General features: G+C 43.9%; 1 protein-coding gene across 2 annotated transcripts in view; it reads right to left on the minus strand.

The window, feature by feature from the left end:
* TIGAR (TP53 induced glycolysis regulatory phosphatase) overlaps positions 1-24043 on the minus strand; it is a 31220-nt gene continuing 7177 nt past the window's right edge. Inside the window, exons 2-6 of one of the 2 annotated variants that reach the window (XM_007526275.3) lie at positions 15849-15886; positions 14970-15091; positions 8537-8614; positions 6151-6261; positions 1-652 (exon numbers count right to left, since the gene is read on the minus strand). In XM_007526275.3, the coding sequence (XP_007526337.1) occupies positions 221-652; positions 6151-6261; positions 8537-8614; positions 14970-15091; positions 15849-15886 (781 nt within the window). In that variant the 3' untranslated portion in view covers positions 1-220. The remainder of the gene's footprint in view (positions 653-6150; positions 6262-8536; positions 8615-14969; positions 15092-15848; positions 15887-24043) is intronic. The other variant, XM_060190256.1, reaches the window with a different exon arrangement.

A 24043-nucleotide genomic window follows, 5' to 3' on the forward strand; every position in this document is an offset into this window, starting at 1 on the left:
CACTGGAAAACAGCAACTGTATTCAGACAAAACAAATCACACCGAAACGCTTTTCCCATTAGTGTTCTATGTGGCTATGGCTCTGTTTGAATTTTATAACCTGCCGTAAAAGACAGTTTTGAAACTGTTTGCAATCAGCCCTAGCTGAGGATGGAAATAAAACCAAAGGCACTCCCTCCCCCGGGGGCTTAGAATCTTAAGACTTGATGAGGGTTTCACTTTAGTGAGTTTCAGTCACTCCATTCAGATGATCCTGTAGGTTCATACACACACACTGAATTGCCGGTTTAACTTCTGTTCCTTTCTCAAAATTTATGATAAAGACACTCATCCCTGTGTTGGGGCTGACTGACAAGAGTTCCGATTTGCTTAGTGTCTCTGGTAAGGCACACTCCAGGTCAGTCAGGAAGTAACCGATCAGACTTCTCATGTAAGCGCCATGACTCACAACCAGGACACTGGCCACCAGTCCTGAGGTGCTGCCATCTGGATTAAACCCGGAGGCACCACTACTTCCAAAAGGGAATATTTCTGCCAGAGAAGTCTCCAAGCTGTTGCCTGCCATGGTCTGGGAAAGCTGCTCTTTATGATTTGCTTCTTCCAGGATCTGATGGCAGAGAAAGTCGAAAAAATCTTTCCCACGCATTTTTACCTACAAGGGAAGAAATAAAAGGTGGAGTAGAGTGATGTTAATGATTTCTCTCTAAAGCGAAACTAACCACTGCTGGCTGCATTCTTTCTACATGTCAACTAAAGAACATGAGTGACGGGAGTCGGGCGGTAGCACAGTGGGTTAAGCACAGGTGGTGCCACGCAAAGTGCAAGGACTGGCGTAAAGGTACCAGTTCGAGTCCCTGGTTCCCCACCTGCAAAGGAGTCGCTTCACAGGTGGTGAAGCAGGTCTGCAGGTGTCTTTCTCTCCCCCTGTCTTCCCCTCCTCTCTCCATTTCTTTCTGTCCTATCCAACAATGGTGACATCAACAATAATTACAACAATAAAACAACAAGGGCAGCAAAAGGGAATAATTTTTTTTTTTTAAATAGAAGAACATGAGTGGGTGGCTGCTGTGCAGATGTCTTCCCAAGGCTCTGCCACTCTACACAGAGTATTATGGTACTTTCAGGACTTTCCCCAACCAATCCTGTCGCTACATGTCACTCAGGAGTGTTGACCTTAAAAGTCCGTCTACTCTCCCTCCCCTGGCTCGCCATCTCTTGCCCAGTGGTGAGGTAGCAGGGGACAGCCATTTTTTGGCTGGCTCCATGTGGCCTGAACCACCCGTCTGACCCAACAATAAAGATCTGTGTTCCCTCTGCACTTGGATTCTCTCTCCATCGCATCTGCCGCGCCAAGCGACAGGTGGCGGTAGATAGTGTAATGGTTATGCATGGGACTCTCATGCCCGAAGCTCCAAAGTCTCAGGTTCAATACCCCCACATCACCATAAGACAGAGCTGAGCAGAGCTCTGGTAAAACAAAAACAACAATAAAAATCCATGAGCTGGTAACATAGTGGGTAAGGACCAGCCTAAGGATCCCCCGGCCTAAGGATCCCGGTTCAAGCCCTGGACTCCCCTGTAGGTGGGGAGCCGATTCACAAGCGGTGAAGCAGGTCTGCAGGTGTCTCTCTTTCTCTCCTCCTCTCTGTCTTCCCCTCCTTTCTCCATCTCTCTCTGTCCTATCCAACAACAATGACATCAATAACAACATCAATGACAACAACAATAACAACTACAACAATAAAATAACAAGGACAACAAAAGGGAATAAATATTTTTTTTTAATTAAAAAAAAGACAACTACCAGATTATTTCATTCATGCGTGGAATCTAGAGATCTGATGCACATTAACTTGCAAAAAACAAAAAGAAACAAAAAGCAGAAGCAAGTAAACAGTAAGACTTGTGAGAACTATGGTGGTTCTCTGTGGGAGGTGGGAGGGGGGGACACAGAACGTCAGTGGTGGGTGTGATATGGTACTGCACATTTTAATCTTACAATCTTATGACAAAAAAATAACCAAAAAATGCTTAATTCCTGATTCCTGTAATTTCCTAATTCTGGGTATGGTAATCTCTAAATCAACAGAAAATGTCATTTAAAAAAAAAAAAAAGTGTTGGAGCAAGGAAGCTGCACACGCACTCAGTTAAGCTCACGTACTATCAAGCTCAAGGACCCGGGTTTGAGTCCCTGCTCCCCACCCACAGGGGATCCACTTGACAACCAGTGAAGAGGTCAGCAGGTATCTATCTTTCTCTCCCTCTCTCAATCTCCCCATCCTCTTAATTTCTCTGTCCTAAAAAGAATTATAAAAAAAAGAAAAAAGAAAAAAGAGAAAAAAAAGGAGGTGGAGGAAATGACTGCCGCAAGTGATTCGTACTGCTGGCACAAAGCCCCAGTGATAACCCTGGTGGCAATTAAAAAAAAAAGTGTTAACCAAGAAATAGCATATGGCACTTCAACTCAGTCTGAAAAACAGCAGATCTTTCCTTTAGTCAGTCAGTAGAAAGTCGTTATGAGAAAATCATGAGGGGTAGGTGGTGGCGCACCTGGTTGAGGGTACATGTTACTGAGTACAAAGATCAAAGTTCAAGGCCCTGGTCCTTACCTGCAGGGAGTAAAGCTTCATGAGCAGTGAAGCAGGGCTGCAGCTAGCTGTTTGTCTCTGTTTCTTTCTCTCCCTCTCTCTCTCTCTGTCTGTCTCCCCCACCCCTCCCTCTCCTCTTAAATACCCGGTCTTTTTTTTTTTTTTTTTCCCCCTCCAGGGTTATTGCTGGGCTCGGTGCCTGCACCATGAATCCACCGCTCCTGGAGGCCATTTTCCCCCCCTTTTTGTTGCCCTTGTTGTTGTAGCCTTGTTGTGGTTATTATTATTGCCATTGTTGATGTTGTTCGTTGTTGGATAGGACAGAGAAATGGAGAGAGGAGGGGAAGACAGAGAAAGGGAGCGAAAGATAGACACCTGCAGACCTGCTTCACCACCTATGAAGCGACTCCCCTGCAGGTGGGGAGCTAGGGGCTCGAACCGGGATCCTTACACCGGTCCCTGCGCTTTGCGCCACATGTGCTTAACCCACACTGCGCCACCGCCCGACCCCCCAATACCCGGTCTTAATCCAATAATAAGTAAATAAAATATAAGAAAATCATGAAAAGAAACCATGGGGAAGAGTCACCAATGCTGTAATCCCAAAGCAGGACATGTCAATGAAATGCAAACACTTGGGAGTCGGGCGGTATCACAGCGGGTTAAGCGCACATGGCACAAAGCGCAAGGACTGGTCTAAGGATCCCAGTTTGAGCCCCCGGCTCCCCACCTGCAGGGGAGTCGCTTCATAGGTGGTGAAGCAGGTCTGCAGGTGTCTCTCTCTCCCCCTCTGTCTTCTTCTCCTCTCTCCATTTCTCTCTGTCCTATCTAACAACGACGACATTAATAACAACTACAACAACAATGAAAAACAACAAGGACAACAAAAAGAGAAAATAAAGAAAGAAATGCAAACACTAACCATGTCACCCACAGACACACAAAGCAGCAGAGGCTTGAAGAGTTCATCTCTTGAGTTACTCCCCCTTTTTTTGCCTCCAGGGTTATTGCTGGGGCTCAGTTCCTGCACTACAAATCCACTGTTCCTGGAGGCCATTTTTTTCCTTTTGTTGCCCTTGTTGCTCTCTTGGTTTTTTTCCTCATCCACCTCACATAGCATCTCGCCCGCCTAACTGTTGGCCACTCCCATTGCTAGGCCTAATGCCACACCTCAGAGTCTTCACAAGACCATCATCTGCTAACACGTTTGTTCTAGACCTGTTATCTACAATCACCGCCAATGTTGCAGGCCATGAGAACAAATGTTCACTTAGAAAAAGAGGAGGCTGAGTGGTGGCATACCTGACTTAATCTTTGCATACATTACAAAGATTAAGGACCCAAGTTCAAGTCCAGCCCCTATCTGTGTGGGATGGGGGAGATGGGGTAGTGGAAACTACACTAGCTAATGGAGAGGCAGTGTTGCAGGTGTCTTTCTCTCTCCCTCTCAAGCTTTCCTTCCCCTCTCAACTTCTCTCTGTCCTATCAAGTTAAATGTTAAAAATTAAAAAATAATGAGTATTTTAAAAATTTTTGAGGTATGCATTTACTCTCTTTAATTATTATTATTTTGCTTCCAGGGTTATTGCTAGGGCTCAGTGCCTATACTATAAATCCACTGCTCTTGGAGGCTATTTTTCCCTTTTGTTGCCCTTGTTATTTTATCATTGTTGTTGTTATTATTGTTGCTGTCATCACTGTTGCGGAAAGCACAGGGGGAGAGAAAGAAAAACACCTGTAGACCTGCTTCACTGCAGGTGGGGAGCTGGCGGCTCAAACCAGGACCCTTACACTGGTCCCTCTGCTTCGTACCATATGTGCTTAGCCCACTGCGCTACCGCCTGGCCCCAATAATTTTTTTTTTTAAAGATTTTATTTATTAATGAGAAAGACAGGAGGAGAGAGACAGAGAAAGAACCAGATATCACTCTGGTACATGTGCTGCTGGGGCTTGAACTTGGAACATCATGCTTGAGAATCCAATGCTTTATCCATTGTGTCTGCACTACGAATCCACTGAGGCCATTTTTTCCTTTATTGCCCTTGTTGTTTATCGGTGTTGTTAATATTATTGTTGTCACTGTTGTTGGATAGGACAGAGAGAAATGGAGAGAGGAGGAGAAGACAGAGGGGGGAGAGAAAGACACCTGCAGACCTGCTTCACCGCCTGTGAAGCGACTCCCCTGCAGGTGGGGAGCCAGGGGCTTGCACTGGGATCCTTAAGCCGATCCTTGAGCTTGCACCATGTGTGCTTAACCTGCTACGCTACCGCCCAATCCCCTTATTTTACTTTTTAAGAGATAATACTTTATTATTTATTTTTAATAATAGAACAAATATTTTTTAAAAAGAAAGAAAAACTGTTGCTTTTGCCAAGTTTTTGAGACTGGCCCCCACCACACCAAAGAAAGCTTCAGTGCTAACTCTCTCTCTGCCTCTATCTAGAAATAGAAAACACACCTCCCCAGAGCCTTGCCCAACTAGGGAAAGATAGAAACAGGCTGGGAGTATGGATCGACCTGCCAACACCCAAGCCCAGTGGGGGAGCAATTACAGAAGCCAGACCTCCAACCTTCTGTACCCCGTAATGATCCTGGGTCCATACTCCCACAGGGATAAAGAACAGGGAAACTTCCAAGGGAGGGGATAGGATGCAGAACTCTGGTGGAGGGAATTATGTGGAATTGTACCCCTCTTATCCTATAGCCTTGTCGATCACTATGAAATCAATAAAAAATAAATAAAATTAAAAAAAATAAGGGGCTGGGCAATAGTGCAGCGGGTTAAGCGCACATACCCCAAAGTGTAAGGACTGGGTAAGGATCCAGGTTTGAGCCCCCGGCTCCCCACCTGCGGGGGGGGGGGGGTGTCGCTTCACAAGCAGTAAAGCAGGTCTGCAGATGTCTATCTTTCTCTCCTCCTCCTCCTCTCTCCATTTCTCTCTGTCCTATCCAACAGCAACGACAGCTATAACAACAATAACAGTAAGAACCACAACAAGGGTAACAAAATGGGAAAAATAACCTCCAGGATCAGTAGATTCGTAGTGCTGACACCGAGCCCCATGATAACCCTGGAGGGAAAAAAGAAAAAAGAAAAAGAAAATAGAAGGGAGTCAGGCAGCAGGTTAAGCACAGGTGGGGCAAAGCACAAAGACCTGCATAAGGATCCCAGTTTGAGCCCGTTCCCCACCTGTAGGGGAGTCGCTTCACAGGCGGTGAAGCAGGTCTGCAGGTGTCTTTCTTTCTCTCCCCGTCTTCCCCTCCTCTTTCTATTTCTCTCTGTCCTATCCAACAATGATGGCATCAATAACAATAATAATAATAACTACAATAATACAATAACAAGGGCAACAAAAGAGAATAAATAAAATTTAAATAAATAAACAAAAACAGAAAATAGAGGAGAGAAAAGGAAAATAATCTATCACTCGCAGTTGTTTTATGAATCAAAAACATTCCAACTGCGATGCTCAAGTGTAGACATCTAGTCTACATAAAGGAAAAAGACTAGAGCAACTGGTGCTGACACAACCGAGCCCGACACGGCATCTCCATATACCTGGTCTAGCGTCTCTCCTCCGGGTGGTGTGAACACAGGGCACTCCTCCCCGGCAGCTTTGGCCATCGCCCTGAGCTCACTCAGGGCTCGGCCTTCTGCAACCCCGTATTTCTGCAACAGAACAAAGACAACTCCAGTGAATTTGCAGTGTAGCAAGCAAGTACAGAGGACTGAACCCAGAACCTCCAACTGGCTAGTCCTTGTGCTCTACCCACTGTACCACCTCCCAGGCGATTCATACCAGATACAGAAGAGACCACTGGGCTGGTGAGGACATTAGCAAAGTTTTTATCTAGTGTGTAATAAAACTCCTGCTCTTAACAGAGTAAACACAAAACAGAACTTGGTTTGGTGTGGTGCATCAAAGTAAAGGACTCTGGGGGGGGGGGGTGTCAGAGGGCTTTCAGGTCCTGGTGCATGATGGGAGAAGAGGACATGGCCTGTGGGTGACTGTGATTTGCAGAAATATGAGAAGTTTTACACATGCAACAATAATTGTATTTACTATAAACCACTAATCCCAATAAAAGAAAAGAAAAAAAAAGTGTGGCAGAAATAACCTTTTAGAAACCATAATGTGATAAAGTGGTAGCAGAGTTACACTGAAATAAAATCAGAAAACAATATATATTTGAAAACTCCAAATTTAAGCACTAATTCTATTTTTTCTTTCTTTTTTCTTTCATTATTGGACAGAGATGGAAATTGAGAAGGGAGGAGGAGACAGAAAGGAAGAGAGACAGAAAGACATCTGCAGCCCTGCTTCACTACTTGTGAAGCTTTCCCCCTGCAGGTGGAGAACAAGGGCTTGAACCTAAGTCCTTGTGCACTGTAATGTGTGTGTTTAACCAGGTGTGCCACCACCTGGCCCCCAATTCTATTTTTTCAACCACAAAAAGTTGAAAACCAGCTCTAAAAAAAAATTACCTATTTTTCTGAGAATGAAAGTGTTGCCTCTATACTCTATACCATTCTTTTCTTTTTTTTAATATTTATTTATTCCCTTTTGTTGCCCTTGTTGTCTTATTGTTGTAGTCATTATTATTATTGATGTCATTGTTGTTGTTGGATAGGACAGAGAGAAATGGAGAGAGGAGGGGAAGACAGAGAGGGGGAAAGAAAGATAGATATCTAGATATCTGAAGACCTGCTTCACCGCTTGTGAAGCGACTCCCCCCTGCAGGTGAGGAGCCGGGAGCTCGAACTGGGATCCTTACTCTGATCCTTGTGCTTTGCGCCACCTGCGCTTAACCCACTGCGCTACTGCCCGACTCCCACCATTCTTTTTTAAGTTTTTTTTAATTTTATATTTTTTTAATTTATTCCCTTTCGTTGCCCCTGTTTTTTTATTGTTGTAGTTATTATTGATGTTGTTATTGTTGGATAGGACAGAGAAACGGAGAGAGGAGGAAAAAAAGACACCTACAGGCCTGCTTCACCGCCTGTGATGTGACTCCCCTGCAGGTGGGGAGCCGGGGGCTTGAACCAGGATCCTTACACCGGTCCTTGCACTTTGTGCCACCTGCACTTAACCCGCTGTGCTACCGCCTGACTCCCTTTTTTAAATTTTTTAGTATTTATTTATTTCCTTTTGTTACCCTTGTTGTGTCACTGTTGTATTTATTATTGTTATTGACTTTATCATTCTTGGATAGGACAGAGAAAAGTGGAGAGAAGAGGGGAAGAAAGAGAGGGGGAGGGAAAGACAGACACCTGCAGACCTGCTTATCTGTCTGTGAAGCGACTCCCCTGCAGGTGGGGAGCGGGGGATTGGAACCAGGATCCTTACGCTGGTCCTTGCGTTTTGTGCCACCTGCATTTAAACTGCTGCGCTAATGCCCAACTCTATACCATTCTTAAAAACTGGGCTTCATGTCATTTCTTGGGCAGTTATAATAAAGGGAAATATTCCATAATTCATTTTTTTTAAATCCTGCTCAATCTTAGACTGGAATTGGCATTTTGCATCAAAATAAAAGACTCTGGGGTCGAGGGGAGGATTCAGGACCGGGAAGACAGAGGAGGACCCAATGGGGAGGTTTGATTGTTATGTGGAAAACTTAGAGATGTCACACATGCACCAACTATTGTATTTTACTTTACTGTTGACTGTAAACCATTAATTCCCCAATAAAGAAATTTTTAAAATTAATCAATTATTAAAAATCCTGCTTTTAGAGGAGATGTGGGGGTCAAAGCTTAAGGTTTAAAATTTCTGTGTGGCTTTAGCTGCCACAGCTTCCAGGAGGTTCATTTCTGCCACAGAAAATGGGCATAAGAACATTTGCTAGTGTTTAGAATCAGGAGGTTGGATTGGGAGGCTGAGGAGAGAATCGGTGGGTTTATTGACAAGTTGTGATAAAGAGCTCCATGGGAGTGTACTTACTCTTTCTCGAAGTCTTGAATCATACTTCACTGTCATATCCTTACAAAATTTGTTCTTCTCTAAAATCCCTTGCATTGTCTGAAAAATTAAAACAAAATATAACTGTCCTGAGTCTCATAAAAATAATCATCCTGGAGGGTAGATAGCATAATGGTTATGCAAAGAGACTCTCATGCCTGAGCCTCCAAAGGATCAGGTTCAATCCCCCGCACCACCATAAGCCAGAGCTGAGTAGTGCTCTGGTAAAAATAAAAATAATCATGATCATCATCCTGGTCCAAAAGTGATGACAGTGCATGTTATCTTAGTGGAGAAGAGGGAAAACTAGGAGTCATTTCTTTTGGCAAAAGATGCCTCTTTTTTGCTCATTCTGTCTGGATTTTGACAAAGCCTTTTACCCCATCTCCTAGCTCCAAGGTCAGCAAATGACAGGCCAGATTCAGACCACTACTTATTTTTGTTAGTCAAGTGTTAGAACACAGTCCTTTTGGGAGTCGGGCGGTAGCGCAGCAGGTTAAGCACACGTGGCGCAAAGCGCAAGGACCGGCTTGAGGATCCCGGTCGAGCCCCTGGCTCACCGCTTGCAGGAGTGTTCCTTCACAGGCGGTAAAGCAGGTCTGCAGGTGTCTATCTTTCTCTCCCCCTCTCTGTCTTCCCCTCCTCTCTCCATCTCTCTCTGTTCTATCCAACAATGACAACATCAACAACAATAGCTACAACAACAATAAAAAACCAAGGGCAACAAAAAGGAAATAAATATTTAAAAAACTTAAAAAAAAAAAAAAAAAGAACACAGTCCTTTTATTTTAAGGAAGAGAGAGTGAGAGAGAGAGACTAGCACACTGCTTAGACTGATTTATGGTGATGCTGGTGATTGAACCTGGGACTTCAGAACCCAGGCCTGAGTCTTTTGCAGAGCCATTATCCTATCTCCCCAGTCCTTTAGAAATTTTAGCCCCTGATGCACAGGATACAGTTTCTTTCACAAAGCAGTGGGGTAGAACACTTGTGACAGAGACCACATAACCCACAAAACTTAAAAATATGTACTCTTGGGAGCTGGGCCATAGCGTAGTGGGTTAAGCGCATGTGGCGCAAAGCACAAGGACTGGCCAATAACAATAATAACTACAACGGTAACAACAAGGGCAACAAAAGGGAATAAATATTTTTTAAAAAATATGTACTCTCTGGCTCTTTGAGGTAAGGTTCTAGCTCACTGATTCCTCTTCTGGTCGTTAGCAATAAGGACCCTTTGCTAGAGTTCATTAACTCGCCATTCAGGTATGTTAAAGCCGCTGGTAAACCACCCACTTTGTCTTCCATTTGAGTCATATTTTCAGTTACAGAATTTGCATTAGGTTCTTCACTGCGTTCTCAGTGTCATTGTTTATCTACACATTGAGTGGTTAGTCTGTGTCTAATAACTGCGGCCATCAGGTAACTCCCACTGCTATGCTCTGTTACTTTTCAGACTTACTCATTTTAGTTCACATTTGCATGTCGCAGGGTGTGTCTGGTTATTTCTGACTGACAAAGGACTATACTTGCAAAACTGCAGAAATGTCTCAAGTCCACAATTGGCCATCCCCGTGAACTTTACATCATCGTCATTATTACTTCATATTAGTAACATATGACATATTTACTTAATCATCACTAACTTCGTTTTTTTTAAATATTTTATTTATTAATGAGAAAGATAGGAGGAGAGAGATAAAGAACCAGACATCACTCTGGTACATGTGCTGCCAGAGATCAAACTCAGGACCTTCTGCTTGAGAGTCTAATGCTTTATCTACTGTGCCACCTCCCGGACCACATCACTAACTGCTTTGTTTACCATTCTTTACTAAAAACTAGACTGTCATACACGAGTGATTTTCTGGGTTTCACCACTCCAGGTAAACTTATTCAGACAGACAAAGAGACAAAAATACACACACACAGGCAGCACTGAAGCATCCCTCAGTGCGGTGAGGGTTGGGTTCAACCCTGGGTCACATGCATGGCAGACCAGTCAGCGTTAACTTGACAGTCAGGAAGTTTCTTTACAATCTGATTGTCTGCAATGTCTTCATTTTATTTTTTACTTTAAAAAATGTTTTACATGGGAGTAGATAGCATAATGGTTAAGCAAAAGTGACTCTCATCCCTGAGGCTCCAACATCCCAGTCTCAATCCCACCACACCACCAGAAGCCAGAGCTGAGCAGTGCTCCAGTAAAAAATAAACAAAAGGGAGCTGGGCGGTGGCACAGTGGGTTCAGCACACATGGCAGAAAGCACACAGACCAGCAACAGGATCCCGGTTCAAGTTCCTAGCTCCCCACCTGCAGGGGGTTTGCTTCACAGGTAATGAAGCGGATCTGCAGGTGTCTGTCTTTCTCTCTTTCTCTCTGTCTTCCCCTCCTCTTTCTCTCCCCCTCTGTCATCCCCTTCCCTCTCCATTTATCTCTGTCCAATCCAACAAAAACTACAGCAATAACAACAACGATAAACAACAAGGGCAACATATGGGAAACAATTTAAAAATAACAAAATGTTAAATAATAAAAAAAAAAAAGAAAGAAAATATTTTGCTGGGTAAAAAATTCAAATCCTGTTCAAGCCCCAGGCTCCCCACCTGCAGGGGAGTCGCTTCACAGGTGGTGAAGCAGGTCTGCAGGTGTCTGTCTTTCCCTCTTCCTCTGTCTTCCCCTCCTCCTTCTATTTCTCTCTGTCCTGTCCAACAATGACGACGAAATCAATGACAATAACTACAACAGTAAAAAAAAAAAAAAAAAAAGGGCAACAAAAGGGAAAATAAATATTAAAAAAAAATTTTTTAAGTGTGGTCTGGGAGGTGGCACAGTGGAGAAAGCATCGGACTCTCAAGCATGAGGTCCTGAGTTCAATCCCCAGCAACACATGTACCAGGGTGATACCTGGTTCTTTCTCTCTCCTCCTATGTTTCTCTAATAAATAAATAAAATCTTTAAAAAAAAATTCAAATCCTTATTGTCTCTCAGTACATCAAAATGATTACTGATGCTGATAAATGCATGGATAGTCTATTAATAGTGTTTTTTTTTTTTAAAAGTTACGTATTAGTGATAGAAAGAACCAGAGCATCACTCTAGCACATGTGATGCTGAGACTCAAATACAGGCCCGTGCTTCACAGTCCAGTGCTGTATCAGAGGGTTCCCAACCCAAGCCTGTGTGAGCTCCAGGAATTGCTCTCTCCCTTGAAGTTGTATTTTTCCAGTCTCACACAATTTCATGATCCTGATCATTCATGAAGGGCATTCCTATACAGGTATCTAGAATATTCTCTCTCTCTCTCTCTACCAGAGCACGACTCAGCTCTTCCTTATAGTGGTACAGGAGACTGAACCTGGGACTTCGAAGGCTCAGGCGGAAGTCTCATAGCAGAATCATTATGTAATCTACCTCTCTCAAATTCTTTATGCAACTCTCCCCTAATACTCCAACTCACAAATCATGGTCATTTTAACTTCTGTAATCCCCAACTTCAATCTTAGTCCACTGATGCCACAAGTTATTATTTGTTTCTCCTACCTGAATGTAGAAATGCCTTTAGTTTGAAAGCCAAGGCGATCCAAAGCTCTCTTAATGAACTTCTGAATGAAGTTCCACGTTATCTGAGAGTCTAGTACACCACTAACTGAAGTCCAATCTCTGAAACAGCTTTCCCACAAAATCTGTCTCGTTGTGGTTGGGGGTGGGGTGGGGTGGGGGCTAACATTACCTGACAATTTTCACAAAAGTCTCCTTCCACTGAGCTCTTAGAAACTGATGTTTCTTATTTTAAACAAGGGACTGTTTAAAAGCTGGACGGTGGTACATCTGGTTGAGCACATGCTACAGTGTACAAGGTCCCAGGTTCAAGCCCCGGTCCCCACCTTCAGGGGGTAAGCTTCACAAGCAATGAAGTAGTGCTACAGGTGTCTTCTCTTTCCTTCTCTATCCTCCCCGCCTCAGTTTCTGTCTCTATCCAAAATATAAATGAATATTCAAAAAACAAAACAAAACATGGGACACTTTTATAGCAATTACTTCCCTCATGATATTCCAACATTGAATGTTTTTGACAGTTAACTTCTGCCTGGTATCCTGCTGGCTTTCTCTCACGACACTTTTTAATCTGTTTACTTTTTTAAAAGTTCATTATTTTTTAATTTGACAAGACAAAGAAAAACAGAAGGGGAGAGAGAGAAGGAGAGGAAAAAAAGACTCCTGCAAGAGCTAGGAAGACAGCATAATGGTTCTGCAGAGAGACTTTCATGCCTTGAAGCCCTAAGGTCCAGCGGTGCTCTGCTGTCTCTCTCCCAATCCACCTCTGTTGCTGTTTGTCATATTCAAATAAATTTAAAATGTTTAAAGGGAAAAAAAAAGTCCTGCAGTACTGCTTCACCACTTAGGAAGCTTCCCTATCCCCCAACCTGGCAGCGAGCTCAACTGGCTGCACTATCACCCGGCCACATGCATGAAACACTTTTTAAAAAACAGATATTCTAGGGAGTCAGGCAGTAGCGCAGCAGGTTAAGCGCACGTGGTGCAAAGTGTGTAAGGATTCTGGTTCAAGCCCCCGGCTCCCCACCTGCAGGGGAGTCACTTCACAGGCAGTGAAACAGGCTTGAAAGTGTCTGTCTTTCTCTCTCCCTCTGTCTTCCCCTCCTCTCTCCATTTCTCTCTTCTCTCTGTCCTATCTAACAACGACAACATCAATAACAACAATAATAACTACAACAACAACAAAAAAACAAGGGCAACAAAGGGGAAAATAAATATAAAAAATTAAAATAGAAGATATTCTAAATAAAATAAAATAGGATATTCTATTAGAAGACCTCCCCCTCCCTAAGTCACCAAAGTAAAAGAAAATGCATAAGTCAAATGGCATGAGCATAGTTCTGCTGGGGAGAAAGAGAAAAGGGACTAAGGAGTGGACATATGTGCGATTTGATGCCTAGTAGGCTGTGAGAGCTCATCTTCCCAGGTCACAGTGCTGCGGAGACTTTTGACTCACCATCCAGTTAGGCAGTATTGGTCAGAACTCAGTTGGCTGTGTGGTAGGGGAGTTTTATTCCATTTTACACCAAGGAAGCCAAGATAGAGAGCACGTGACAGACCAATGGTGGAGATTGCACCCCAGTCAGGAGACACATGGTGGACACCTGCCCGCTGCACCTCCTACTAACACCTAAGCACCACCCACTGACCTGACACAATGGTGTCTACCTCCATCTGAGTGAATCATAAGGACTGAGGTGTCTATGCGGTGGGCTGAAAGGTTATATGACCAGCCCCCCAGAGGGAAGGCTAGCCCTCTGTCCTGGTTCCAGCTGCTCAAGGAGCTCAACCCACCCCCTGGGAGAGGTGGAGTATGAGGACCCTCCTTTCTGTTGCTCGTTTTTTCTTTTATTGTATACGGATAAAAATCAAGGGGGAGTGGTCCAGGAAGTGGCGCAGTGATAAAGCTTTGGCCTCTCAAGCACGAGGTCCTGAGTTCGAGCCCTAGAAGCACATGTACCAGAGTGATGTCTGGTTCTTTCTCTCTCCTATCTTCCTCATTAATAAATAAATAAATAAAATTTAAAAAAAAAAAGTCAAGGGAGAAAGGTAAGAGAGTGAGAGAGAAAGAAACAGACATTTACATCACTGCTTCACCACTTATGAAGCTTCTCTGCAGGTGGAAACTGGAGGCTTGAACCTGGGTCCTTACACATAGTAACATGTGCACTTAATCAGATGTGCCACTGCCCACCCCCTCCTTCTATTATTTCTTCCCTCTCCTATTTATTATTATTACGGATAACAAATTATTATTATATTACCACCAGAGCACTGCTCAACTCTGGCTTTATGGTGGCACATGCAGGGGACTGAACCTTGGACTTTGGAGCCTCAGGAATGAGCCTGCATAACCACTATGCTATCTCCCCCACCCTCCTCTCTTACTCTTAAAGTGTTTGTGTTTTGGAAACTGGTGATGGAGAGGAGAAAGGGAAGTAAGTATGAAGGTCTGCCCTGTCTATTTTATTTTTTATTTCCTGGATAGAGACAGAAAATGAGAGGGGAGGGGGAGATAGAGATACCTGCAGCACTGTTTCACCACCCGTGAAGCTTCCCCCTTGCAGGTGGGGACCAGGGGCTGGAAGCTGGGCCCTTGTGCATCATAATGTGTTACTCAAGCAGGTGCACCACCATCAGGCCCCTGTCCTGTCCAGTTTAAACTTAAAGTATCTGGGTTTTCTCTCACTCTCTCCCACAGTATACTTTCATTTTCAGGAACACCCCTTGCTCTACTCACCACCCTGATACCCCTGTGCTACGGAACTTTTGCCAATCTGGGGCAAGGGCCAAAAGGACCTGGGGGTTCTGAGGGAGTCCCCCAACAACAAGCCTAAACTTTGACTCTGCACCCACCTGCTTTGTCCTCGTGAGGTCACTGGAGAAAACATGAGTGAAGTTCACATTTTTAAGAAACGCGCCTGCAGCTGCTGCTTGCTTGAAGCCCGTTTCTGAAAGAGGTTCGTCTACTCCTTGTCCTATAGCAGCAGCAGAAGAACGCAGAGGAACATCACAAAGGTGAAGGTGGTAAAGGAAGGAAGTCCAAAGGACCATCATGGCGGGGCACTTGTCCTTGGGAAACGTGGGTTCACACTGAATCATCAGACTAGTTCCCAGAAGAGGGAAGTAGGTGTGAAAACCAGTCTCTGATGTCTCCAGTCAAAAAATCTACAATGGAGTGCTTTTATCACAATGACATCAAAATAAGCCCGTCTGGCTGAAAAACTGGCCCCAGAAGTCTTTCCAAAACCAGATTAACTAGATCATAAAGAGGTAGAAGGATGGGAGCTCAAATTAATAGAGCAAGCGGGGGGGGGGGGGGGGCGGAATTCACTCAGAACAAAGTGACAATCCCATTTGAGAAAGTAGTAGTTCTCTTCTTAAACCCTCTTCATATAGATTCAGTACTGGAAAAGCAAGCTTTATGTTTCCAACTCTGAAAGCATGTTAAATCCTGGCAGGTATATTTTAAGACAACTAGGCCTAATATAACTCTCTAAGCAGCTGACTAGCTGACTGGGCTGCTTTGAAATGACTTACAAACAACCTGGGAACTATTCCTTCTGTCCAGTTCACTTAAAGAGACTTAACACTTCTTGGTTACCATCTGCTCTGGTCATGTTTCTGGGATTATGATGGTTTAAGTCTGTGACCCCACCCTGCCCCAGAAGCTCTGATCAACTCACATCTTATCATGTTAGCATGAAAGAGTGGAAAATCACAGAGAATACCAACCTTGCAGTATTTTCTCCTTGTTAAATCTTGTCTCTCCACTAAAACAGAGAAAACAATTATTACCAAATGGCTATTTCTGAGGGGAAAAAAATCAGTAATAGTGGTCCGGGAGGTGGTGCAGTGGATAAAGCATTGGGCTCTTAAGCATGAGGTCCTGAGTTCAATCCCTGGCAGCACATGTACCTGAGTGATGTCTGGTTCTTTCTCTCTCCTCCTTTCTCATGAATAAATAATTTAAAAAAAAAACAGCAATAAAAGGCAATGACATTCAGAAAGAAAGTACATGAGACTGCTAACACTCTTCATAATCTAACTTGTGAAAATACAAATTGTCCTCGAGTGATAATCATAATCACTTAACAATAACACAAAAGATTCTATTAAAAAATATAATATTTTTGTGAAATAATGTTTGGCAGAATGAATATGATGACTAAAACCACTTCTAGAGGCAGCAGGAGGAGGTCCCGCCACTTGCAACAGAACTAAAAGGCTGAGGGGTCTGGACAGCGTGGGAAAGAAAACCTTCGGAGAAAGCTCATACGTCTTCTCTTGGCTCCCAGACCTCACCGCCTCCCTTCTGTTTTGTTAAGAATCTACCTGCACATAGGAGAGATAGCACAGTGGTTCTGCAAAAGACTTTCATGCCTGAGGTACCCAGATCCCAGGTTTAATCACCAGCACCACCATAAACTGAGCACTGCTCTGGTTTTTTGTTGTTGTTGTTGTTTTTTTTAAAGAATATTGTCCCAAAGAACCTACCTGGAGACAGACTTCCCTGAAGAACTGGGGGTGGGGCAGTGAGGGGATTGGGTTTTAAGAATTTAAATTTTCTTTTCTTTTCTTTCTTTTAAAAAAAAAAAAAAAAGCAAGAGAAATACAGAGAAGGATACAGAAAGACCAGAGTACTGTACAGCTTTGGGTTATGGTAGTACTGGGGATTGAATCTGAGACCTGAGAGCCTCAGGCATGAAAGCTGTTTTTAGAACCACTACGCTGTCTCCCCAGCCTCCCATGCCCCCCAACAAAAAATTTTTTGAAGCATCAGAAGAAAGGACTGAGGGGCCAGGTGGTGGTGCACCTGGTTGGATGCACGTTACCATGCACGAGGACCCAAGTATGAGCCCCTGGTCCCCACCTGCAGGGAGAAAGCTTCATGAGTGGTGAAGCAGCGCTACACACATCTCTCTCTATCTATCTATCTATCTATCTATCTATCTATCTATCTATCTATCTATCATCTATCTCCCCCTTTCCTCTCAGTTTCTGGCTGTCTCTATCCAATAAATAAAGATCTTTAAAAAAGAGAAAAAGAAAGGGGAGTAGGGCGATAGCACAGTGGGTTAAACACAGGTGGCGCAAAGTGCAAGGACCGGCATAAGGATCCCGGGTTGAGCCCCTGACTCCCCACCTGCAGGGGAGTCGCTTCACAGGTGAAGCAGGTCTGCAGGTGTCTGTCTTTCTCTCCCCCCTCTCTGTCTTCTCCTCCTTTCTCCATTTCTCTCTGTCCTATCCAACAACTACAACATCAATAACAACAGCAACAATAAAAACAAGGGCAACAAAAGGGAAAATAAATATAATAAAAAAAAAAAAAAGAGAAAGGACTGGAAATTCTGTCACAAATAAAGGGTCAACTGACACTGGGGGCTGTTAAGTGGTGATACAAAGAATACTAAAGACAGGACAGACTTATGATAATAACAGTCACTCAATGCAGGAAACTATCAAGGAGACTTCAGTTAAAGCTTACTGAGGTCTCTGTGGAAAATATCATACCACAGAATCACAGAGATATGGTGCTGGGCAGTGGTGCACCTGGTTGAGCGCACTTACTACCACATACAAGGACCCGGGTTCAAGCCCCTGGTTACCACCTGCAGGGGAGAAGCTTCACGAGTGGTGAAGTAGTGCTATAGGTATCTTTATCTCTTCTTCCCTTATCAATTTCTCTGCCCTAACAAATCAATAAACAAAATAAAAATATTCACAGAGATATAAGAGAGACCAGGGCAGCCTTTGAGAAAGGAGCATACTGTAATGTGTGTGCTTAACCAGGTCCACCACCACCCGGCCCCATATTTATACTCTTTTCTTTGAGTTTGGTAGCTATTCTCTGCTCTAATCCAGCTTTCTAGCCCTATTCTCAACTCTGACACCATCTTCCCAGGAAATATTTTTAGTCTACCTGCATGCCAGCTATCAGGCTCAGGCAAAACTTACTAAAGTCATAGGCCCCTAGGAACATACCTAAAATATACTTCCTAGCTTCTATCCACCCTAAAGTCCCTATTCTCATTTGCTCATTAATTCTTCTATTCTTGTCTCTACCAACTGCTCCTTCTGCTCCTCCCAACCTCTTCATAACATTCCACTATGAGAAACTGGGTCCCTAGAAGGGACCCGACTTACATGCTATGTCACCAAATCAACTTGTAGCCTCCCCCTTTCCAATGCCTTCGTAATCATACTATTAATAGCACATCGGCTGCTACTTCACTGACACAGTTTTGGTACAATGGCACCCTCTCTCCATGGATTAACAGCTCTACCACAGGTCCCTGCATACTGGTGACTGTGGTTCCCCAATTCACACTCTTATGGAGAGGCAAAACTTGCCTGACTGCTCCTGGCCCCTAGGCCTTGCAGAGCAGTCTTTCTCCCCATTCTGGTGGGCATGGGTTTAACTGCCTCTGTGGGCTTGGCCGGTGGTGCTTTGGGTCACAGTCTTGTTACAGCAGACGACTTCACCGAGAGGCTACAGCAGATTGTGGACTCTGCTACGGACACCCTGGCTTCCCTCCAGCGGCAGATGACCTCTTGATAAAGTAACTCTCCAGAACCACCTAGCACTGGACCTGCTGACAGCTAAGAAAGGCAGGACCTGCATCTTCCTGCAGGAGAAGTGCTGTTTTTACGTGAATGAATCTGGACTGGTTGAACAAAATATACAGATTCTGACTAAACTGAGTGATGACCTTCACAGATGCTACCCCCTTGGGTCTTCCTCCTCATGGCTGCAAGGCCCACTGGCCACCTGGGTTCTTCCCCTTGTGGGACCCGATTTTGATTTGTTTGCTCTTTCTCCTTGCCTCCTTCCTGCTTAAGTTCATTCAGCTTCACATTCATGATATGACCAAAGGAACTGTTAATCAGGCTCTCACTCACCCCTATACAAGCCTCTACCCACTGACCCTCATCAACCCTACTTTGACTCCGAGCTATCATATCTACCCCTACAGGTTATAAAAGAAAACAGAAAGACATGTGGGAAGTGGGCCCAGTGTCTGGGAAGTCCAGGCTATTGTTTCCATGAGAGTCTGAGTAGGTAGACCCCAAGTTTTCCCCCTTCCCGGGCAGAGACAATGGCAGGTCCCCCCGACCTCGTGAACTAATGATGAATGGCTTCTCCGGACAGAGGCTACCTTTCTGTACATGCCACCCTGTCCCCTTAAAACAAAGGCCATGAATTACTGTGTATTGTGTATGGTCAACTTGAAAACCGCCACAAATGTCCTGATTTTACTCAATTGCTCCCTTTCCCCCTGCCCTGAAGTGCCTGTAATCTAACCCCAGAAAAATTGCGTTGTTGAGTTCATGACCAAGCCTTGTACAGCAACTTTCCAGTTGTGATCAAGTATTTTGTAGGTCAAGATATAACTATGCATTGTGCTGCATTGTGTTGGGGTTAATGATTACCTCAACCTTCTTTCTGGGCTATGGGTATATCTGCTTGCTTAAATCCTCCTAATAAACGAGTCTCCACTCTGAGGCTTCTCCCGGAGCTGGATGAGTCTGGCGTGATTCTTTCCTCTATGCGCATGTCACCCCTGCGCATGTCACCCCTGGCACACAGAGCCACCCCAGGACTCCGAGGGGGCTGCTATGACCTCAGCCAACCAATGGCTGGAGAGGTGGGGGACCCGGGGCAACCTTCATATTCCTACTTTCTGGTTCTTGTCTATTAAACATTTTGTCCTGCTTTATATCTTTTTTTAATTTTTATTTTATTTATTTATTCTCTTTTGTTGCCCTTGTTGTTTTATTGTTGTAGTTATAGCTGTTATTACTGATGTCGTCATTATTGGATAGGACAGAGAGAAATGGAGAGAGGAGGGGAAGACAGAGGGGGAGAGCAAGACATAGACACCTGCAGACCTGCTTCACCACCTGTGAAGCTACTCCCTTACATGTGGAGAGCCAGGGGCTCGAACCAGGATCCTTATGCTGGTCCTTGTGCTTTGCGCCATGTGCGCTTAGTGTGCTGCACTACCGCCTGACTCCCCCTGCTTTATATCTTATAGCCTTTCAGCCACCAAGTCACAGTTGTTACTATGATCCCATCCTGACTTCCCTGGGTAGACGACCTCACTAGTACTTCCTGGAACTCCAGAGCCCTACTCTACTAGAAAAAGATAGGCTGGATAGAGTTATGGCCTGACCTGCCAAAACCCATGTCCAGCAGAGAAGCAATTACAGAAGCCAGAACTCCCAGCTTCCGCACTCCAAAAAGAAAGCCATACTACCAGAGGAGAAATATTAGGGGAAGATAACCAGAGGGTTCTGAACCCCAATTCCATCAGGACCCACTGAGAAAAAAGGAAGTACATTCAGAAGTGGTAACAGGTGAAGGTATGGCTTAGAAAGGAAGAGAAGGCAGGATCATAGAAAAAAGATGGGCAAAAATATAAATAGTTACAAAAATAATAATTCATATCTGTGGCCTTGGGAGAACTACTGTAGCTTCCAATGGAGGAAATGGAGACATAGAACTCTGGTGGTGGGAACACTGCAGAACTATATCCATAATCTCATAATTTCATAAATCAGTATTTAACAACAAAAAAGGAGAAAAAATGGCCATCTTACCTAAAGCGATTTATATAATCAATATAATCTCTATCAAAATCCTAATGGCATTTAAGGAAAGAAAAAAGCAATCTCAAACTCAGATGGAAAAACTAAAGACCTTGGATAATCAAAACAATTCTGAGGGAGAAGAAAAACTGGTTGTGGGGCCAGCAGGTGGTACACCTGGCTGAGTGCACATGTTACAGTGGGGAATCTTTTTAAGTGGGGAAGTAACACTGCAAGTCTGTCTCTCTCTCTTTCTCTCTCTGCTGGAGTTATTGCTGGGGCTCAGTGCCTGCAACATGAATCCACTGCTCCTGTGGTCATTTTTTTGATTTTTTTTTTTTTTTTTTTTTACAGAAATTGAGAGGGGAAGGGAGATAGAGAGGGAGAAAGGTAGACACTGGCAGACCTGCTTCACCACTTGTGAAGCGGACCCCCCCCCCCGCCACGCGCGCAGGTGAGGAAACGGGATCAAGAATTGGGATCCTTACGTGGGTCCTTGCGTTTCTTTCTCTCTATCTTCCCACTTCCTTTAATTTCTGAAGTCTCTATCCAATAAATAAAAAGATAATTACAGAGCTTAATAAAATTAAAATTAAAAGAGAGAGAAAATGGTTCTATCAGATTCCCTGACTTAAGCTAAAACAAAAGTAATTTTTAAAGTATGATACCTGAACAAAACCAGAAACTCAAGACCTGTGGGACAGAACAGAGAGCATAGAAATGGAAGGTGACAAAGGAACAAATACTGTTCAAGGACGACAAGAAGGCTCCTCAACAAACACTGTTGGGAAAACTAGACAGTTATAAACAAATGAAGTCATGGGCCATGGAGATAGCATCACAGTTCTGCAACAGACTTTCACACCTGAGGCTCTGAGGTCCCAGGCTCAAGACCTAGCCTCACCAGGGCTGTGCCCTCTCTTTGTCTCTCTCACTAAAAATAAATACAATTACAAAAATAAAAGTTATGGGATAAAATTCAATGAATACTGCAATTAAAAGAATGACACTGTAAGGGAGTCGGGCTGTAGCGCAGTGGGTTAAGCGCAGGTGGCACAAAGCACAAGCACGGGCATAAGGATCCCGGTTCGAGCCCCGACTCCCCACCTGCAGGGGAGTCGCTTCACAAGCGGTGAAGCAGGTCTGCAGGTGTCTATCTTTCTCTCCCCCTCTCTGTCTTCCCCTCCTCTCTCCATTTCTCTCTGTTCTATCCAACAACGACAGCAATGATAACTACAATAAAAATAAAAATAAAAAAAAGAATGACACTGTACTTAGACCAAATGGATGGACCTAGAAGTTAAATGAAATAATGTCAGTCAGAGTTCAGGGCACCAGTATGCCGGGCTAGCTTCGCAGCAGGTGACAGACGACCTGGGACACAAGGCTGAGCGGAGAAGCAGTATTTCTTTATTCACGAGCGAACGGTTAAAAAAACTAATCTAATTTAATCACAACCCAATTCTCTCTTGCCTCTCTCTCTCCTCCAGCGGAAGAGTCAGGAACCAAGGAAGTACATCCTATATGGGGGTGGGGAGAAGGAAGAAAAGGGAAAAGGCAAGGACTAAACCAAAATCTCCCGGAGGCAGGGGGAGTGAGACCAAACCAATGTAACAGAATGACCATGTCAATAGACCACAACGTCAAGCAATGTAACAGAATGACTATGTAAATAGACCACAACGTCAAGCAATGTAACAGAAGGGATCCCAGAAGCAGAACTAGAAGCGTACCAACAAAATAAGGAGAGGTGAAAGGTCCGGTGGTTTTGTTCATGTGTGCAATATACATAATTAAAGCAAAGGGTTCTGCTAAGGAAGGAGCTGGGCACAAGAACTTTGGAGGTGAATGCAGCAAGGGATACACACAAATACCGGTATAAGGCTGGATCCCTGAAATCCTGCAATTCTGTACACCACTGTTAAATCACTAATCACATAAATTAATCCATAGAAACAGCTCGGATGTAATGAAGAAGCAATTCCACTCGCTCCAAGTCAGTACACAGATGCGATTCTTGTCCTAACAAGTACTGACCCCTACTGGGTACATTATCCTGCAGGCACTACGTATAAATAGTATAGGGCAGATACCTAAAGATAGAATTTTCCTCAAAACCTTTATAAATGTTTAGCTGTACATATTTTATCAGTTCTATCAAGAGACCTGTATAATGCCATGAGCTGTTTAAAGCTTCTTTGGGGAGTGAGAAAAACGAGTAAGTGGCTAAAATAGCTCTGTTATTAATAAGTTATTAATATTCCTCTCCTTCACCAGTTTGGCCTGTCGTAGATGCAGCGGAGGAAGGAACTGAAAAGGTCAGAGGAATACGTTTTGGAGGAGTCAGGAATAACACCCCTCCTTTTCAAATTCTGCTGCATGACCCACTTCCAAAACGGAACACTGACTCCGCAGTTATTTGCACGTTGATGCCAAGAAGCTAGGTCTTGTGACCAGCCATTTATAAGAACTACAAATATGCTTCGTGTATCCTGCAGATAGATTATCACAGTGCTCTTTACTTAAAAAGACATCTTATAAGGGATCAGGTGGTGGTACACACCATAGACCACCCACATTTCCATGTAAAAGGACCAGGGTTCAAACTCAGGCTCCCCACTTGCAGGAAGGAACCTTCACAAGCAGTGAAGCAGAGCTGCAGGCGTCTCTTTCTCCTTCTCTACCTCTCCTTCCCTTCTCAATTTCTCTCTGTCCTATTTAGATGAAAAAGAGAGAGAGAGAGAGAGAGAGAGAGAGAGAAAGACAGTTTATTTCGTTAGGTCTAGGTTATACTCTCTGGCACTTTTTTTTTTTTTTGCAGAGAACTCCTCTTTTTATTTATTTATTTATTTGTTTATTTTGGCTATTTACTCCCTTTTGTTGCCCTTGTTGTTTTATTGTTGTAGTTATTATTGTCATCGTTGTTGGATAGGACAGAGAGAAATGGAGAGAGGAGGGGACAACAAAGAAGGGAGAGAAAGATAGACACCTGCAGACCTGCTTCACCGCTTGTGAAGCAACTCCCCTGCAAATGGGGAGCCGGGGGCTTGAACCGGGATCCTTCTGCCAGTCCTTGCAGTGGCACTTCTTTTTAAGGCATATTAGGAAGCTTAATTTCTGAACAAGAACCCAGTTTACCACAAGGGGGGGAAAAAAAAAAAAGCACATCATGAGATATTAGTACATATTCAGGTCAAGTTTCTAAATACAATAAATACTTTTTAGTGTACATGGAGATAGAAAGCACCATCTGATATCTAATTGTGAAGTTTTTATCCTCATTCCTCAACCCCAAATTAATATGCATGAAAATGTGATTTTATTTTACAGATACCTAT

The sequence above is a fragment of the Erinaceus europaeus genome, chromosome 4 (genome assembly GCF_950295315.1).
Source record: "Erinaceus europaeus chromosome 4, mEriEur2.1, whole genome shotgun sequence".
NCBI classification, from domain to species: Eukaryota; Metazoa; Chordata; class Mammalia; order Eulipotyphla; family Erinaceidae; genus Erinaceus; species Erinaceus europaeus.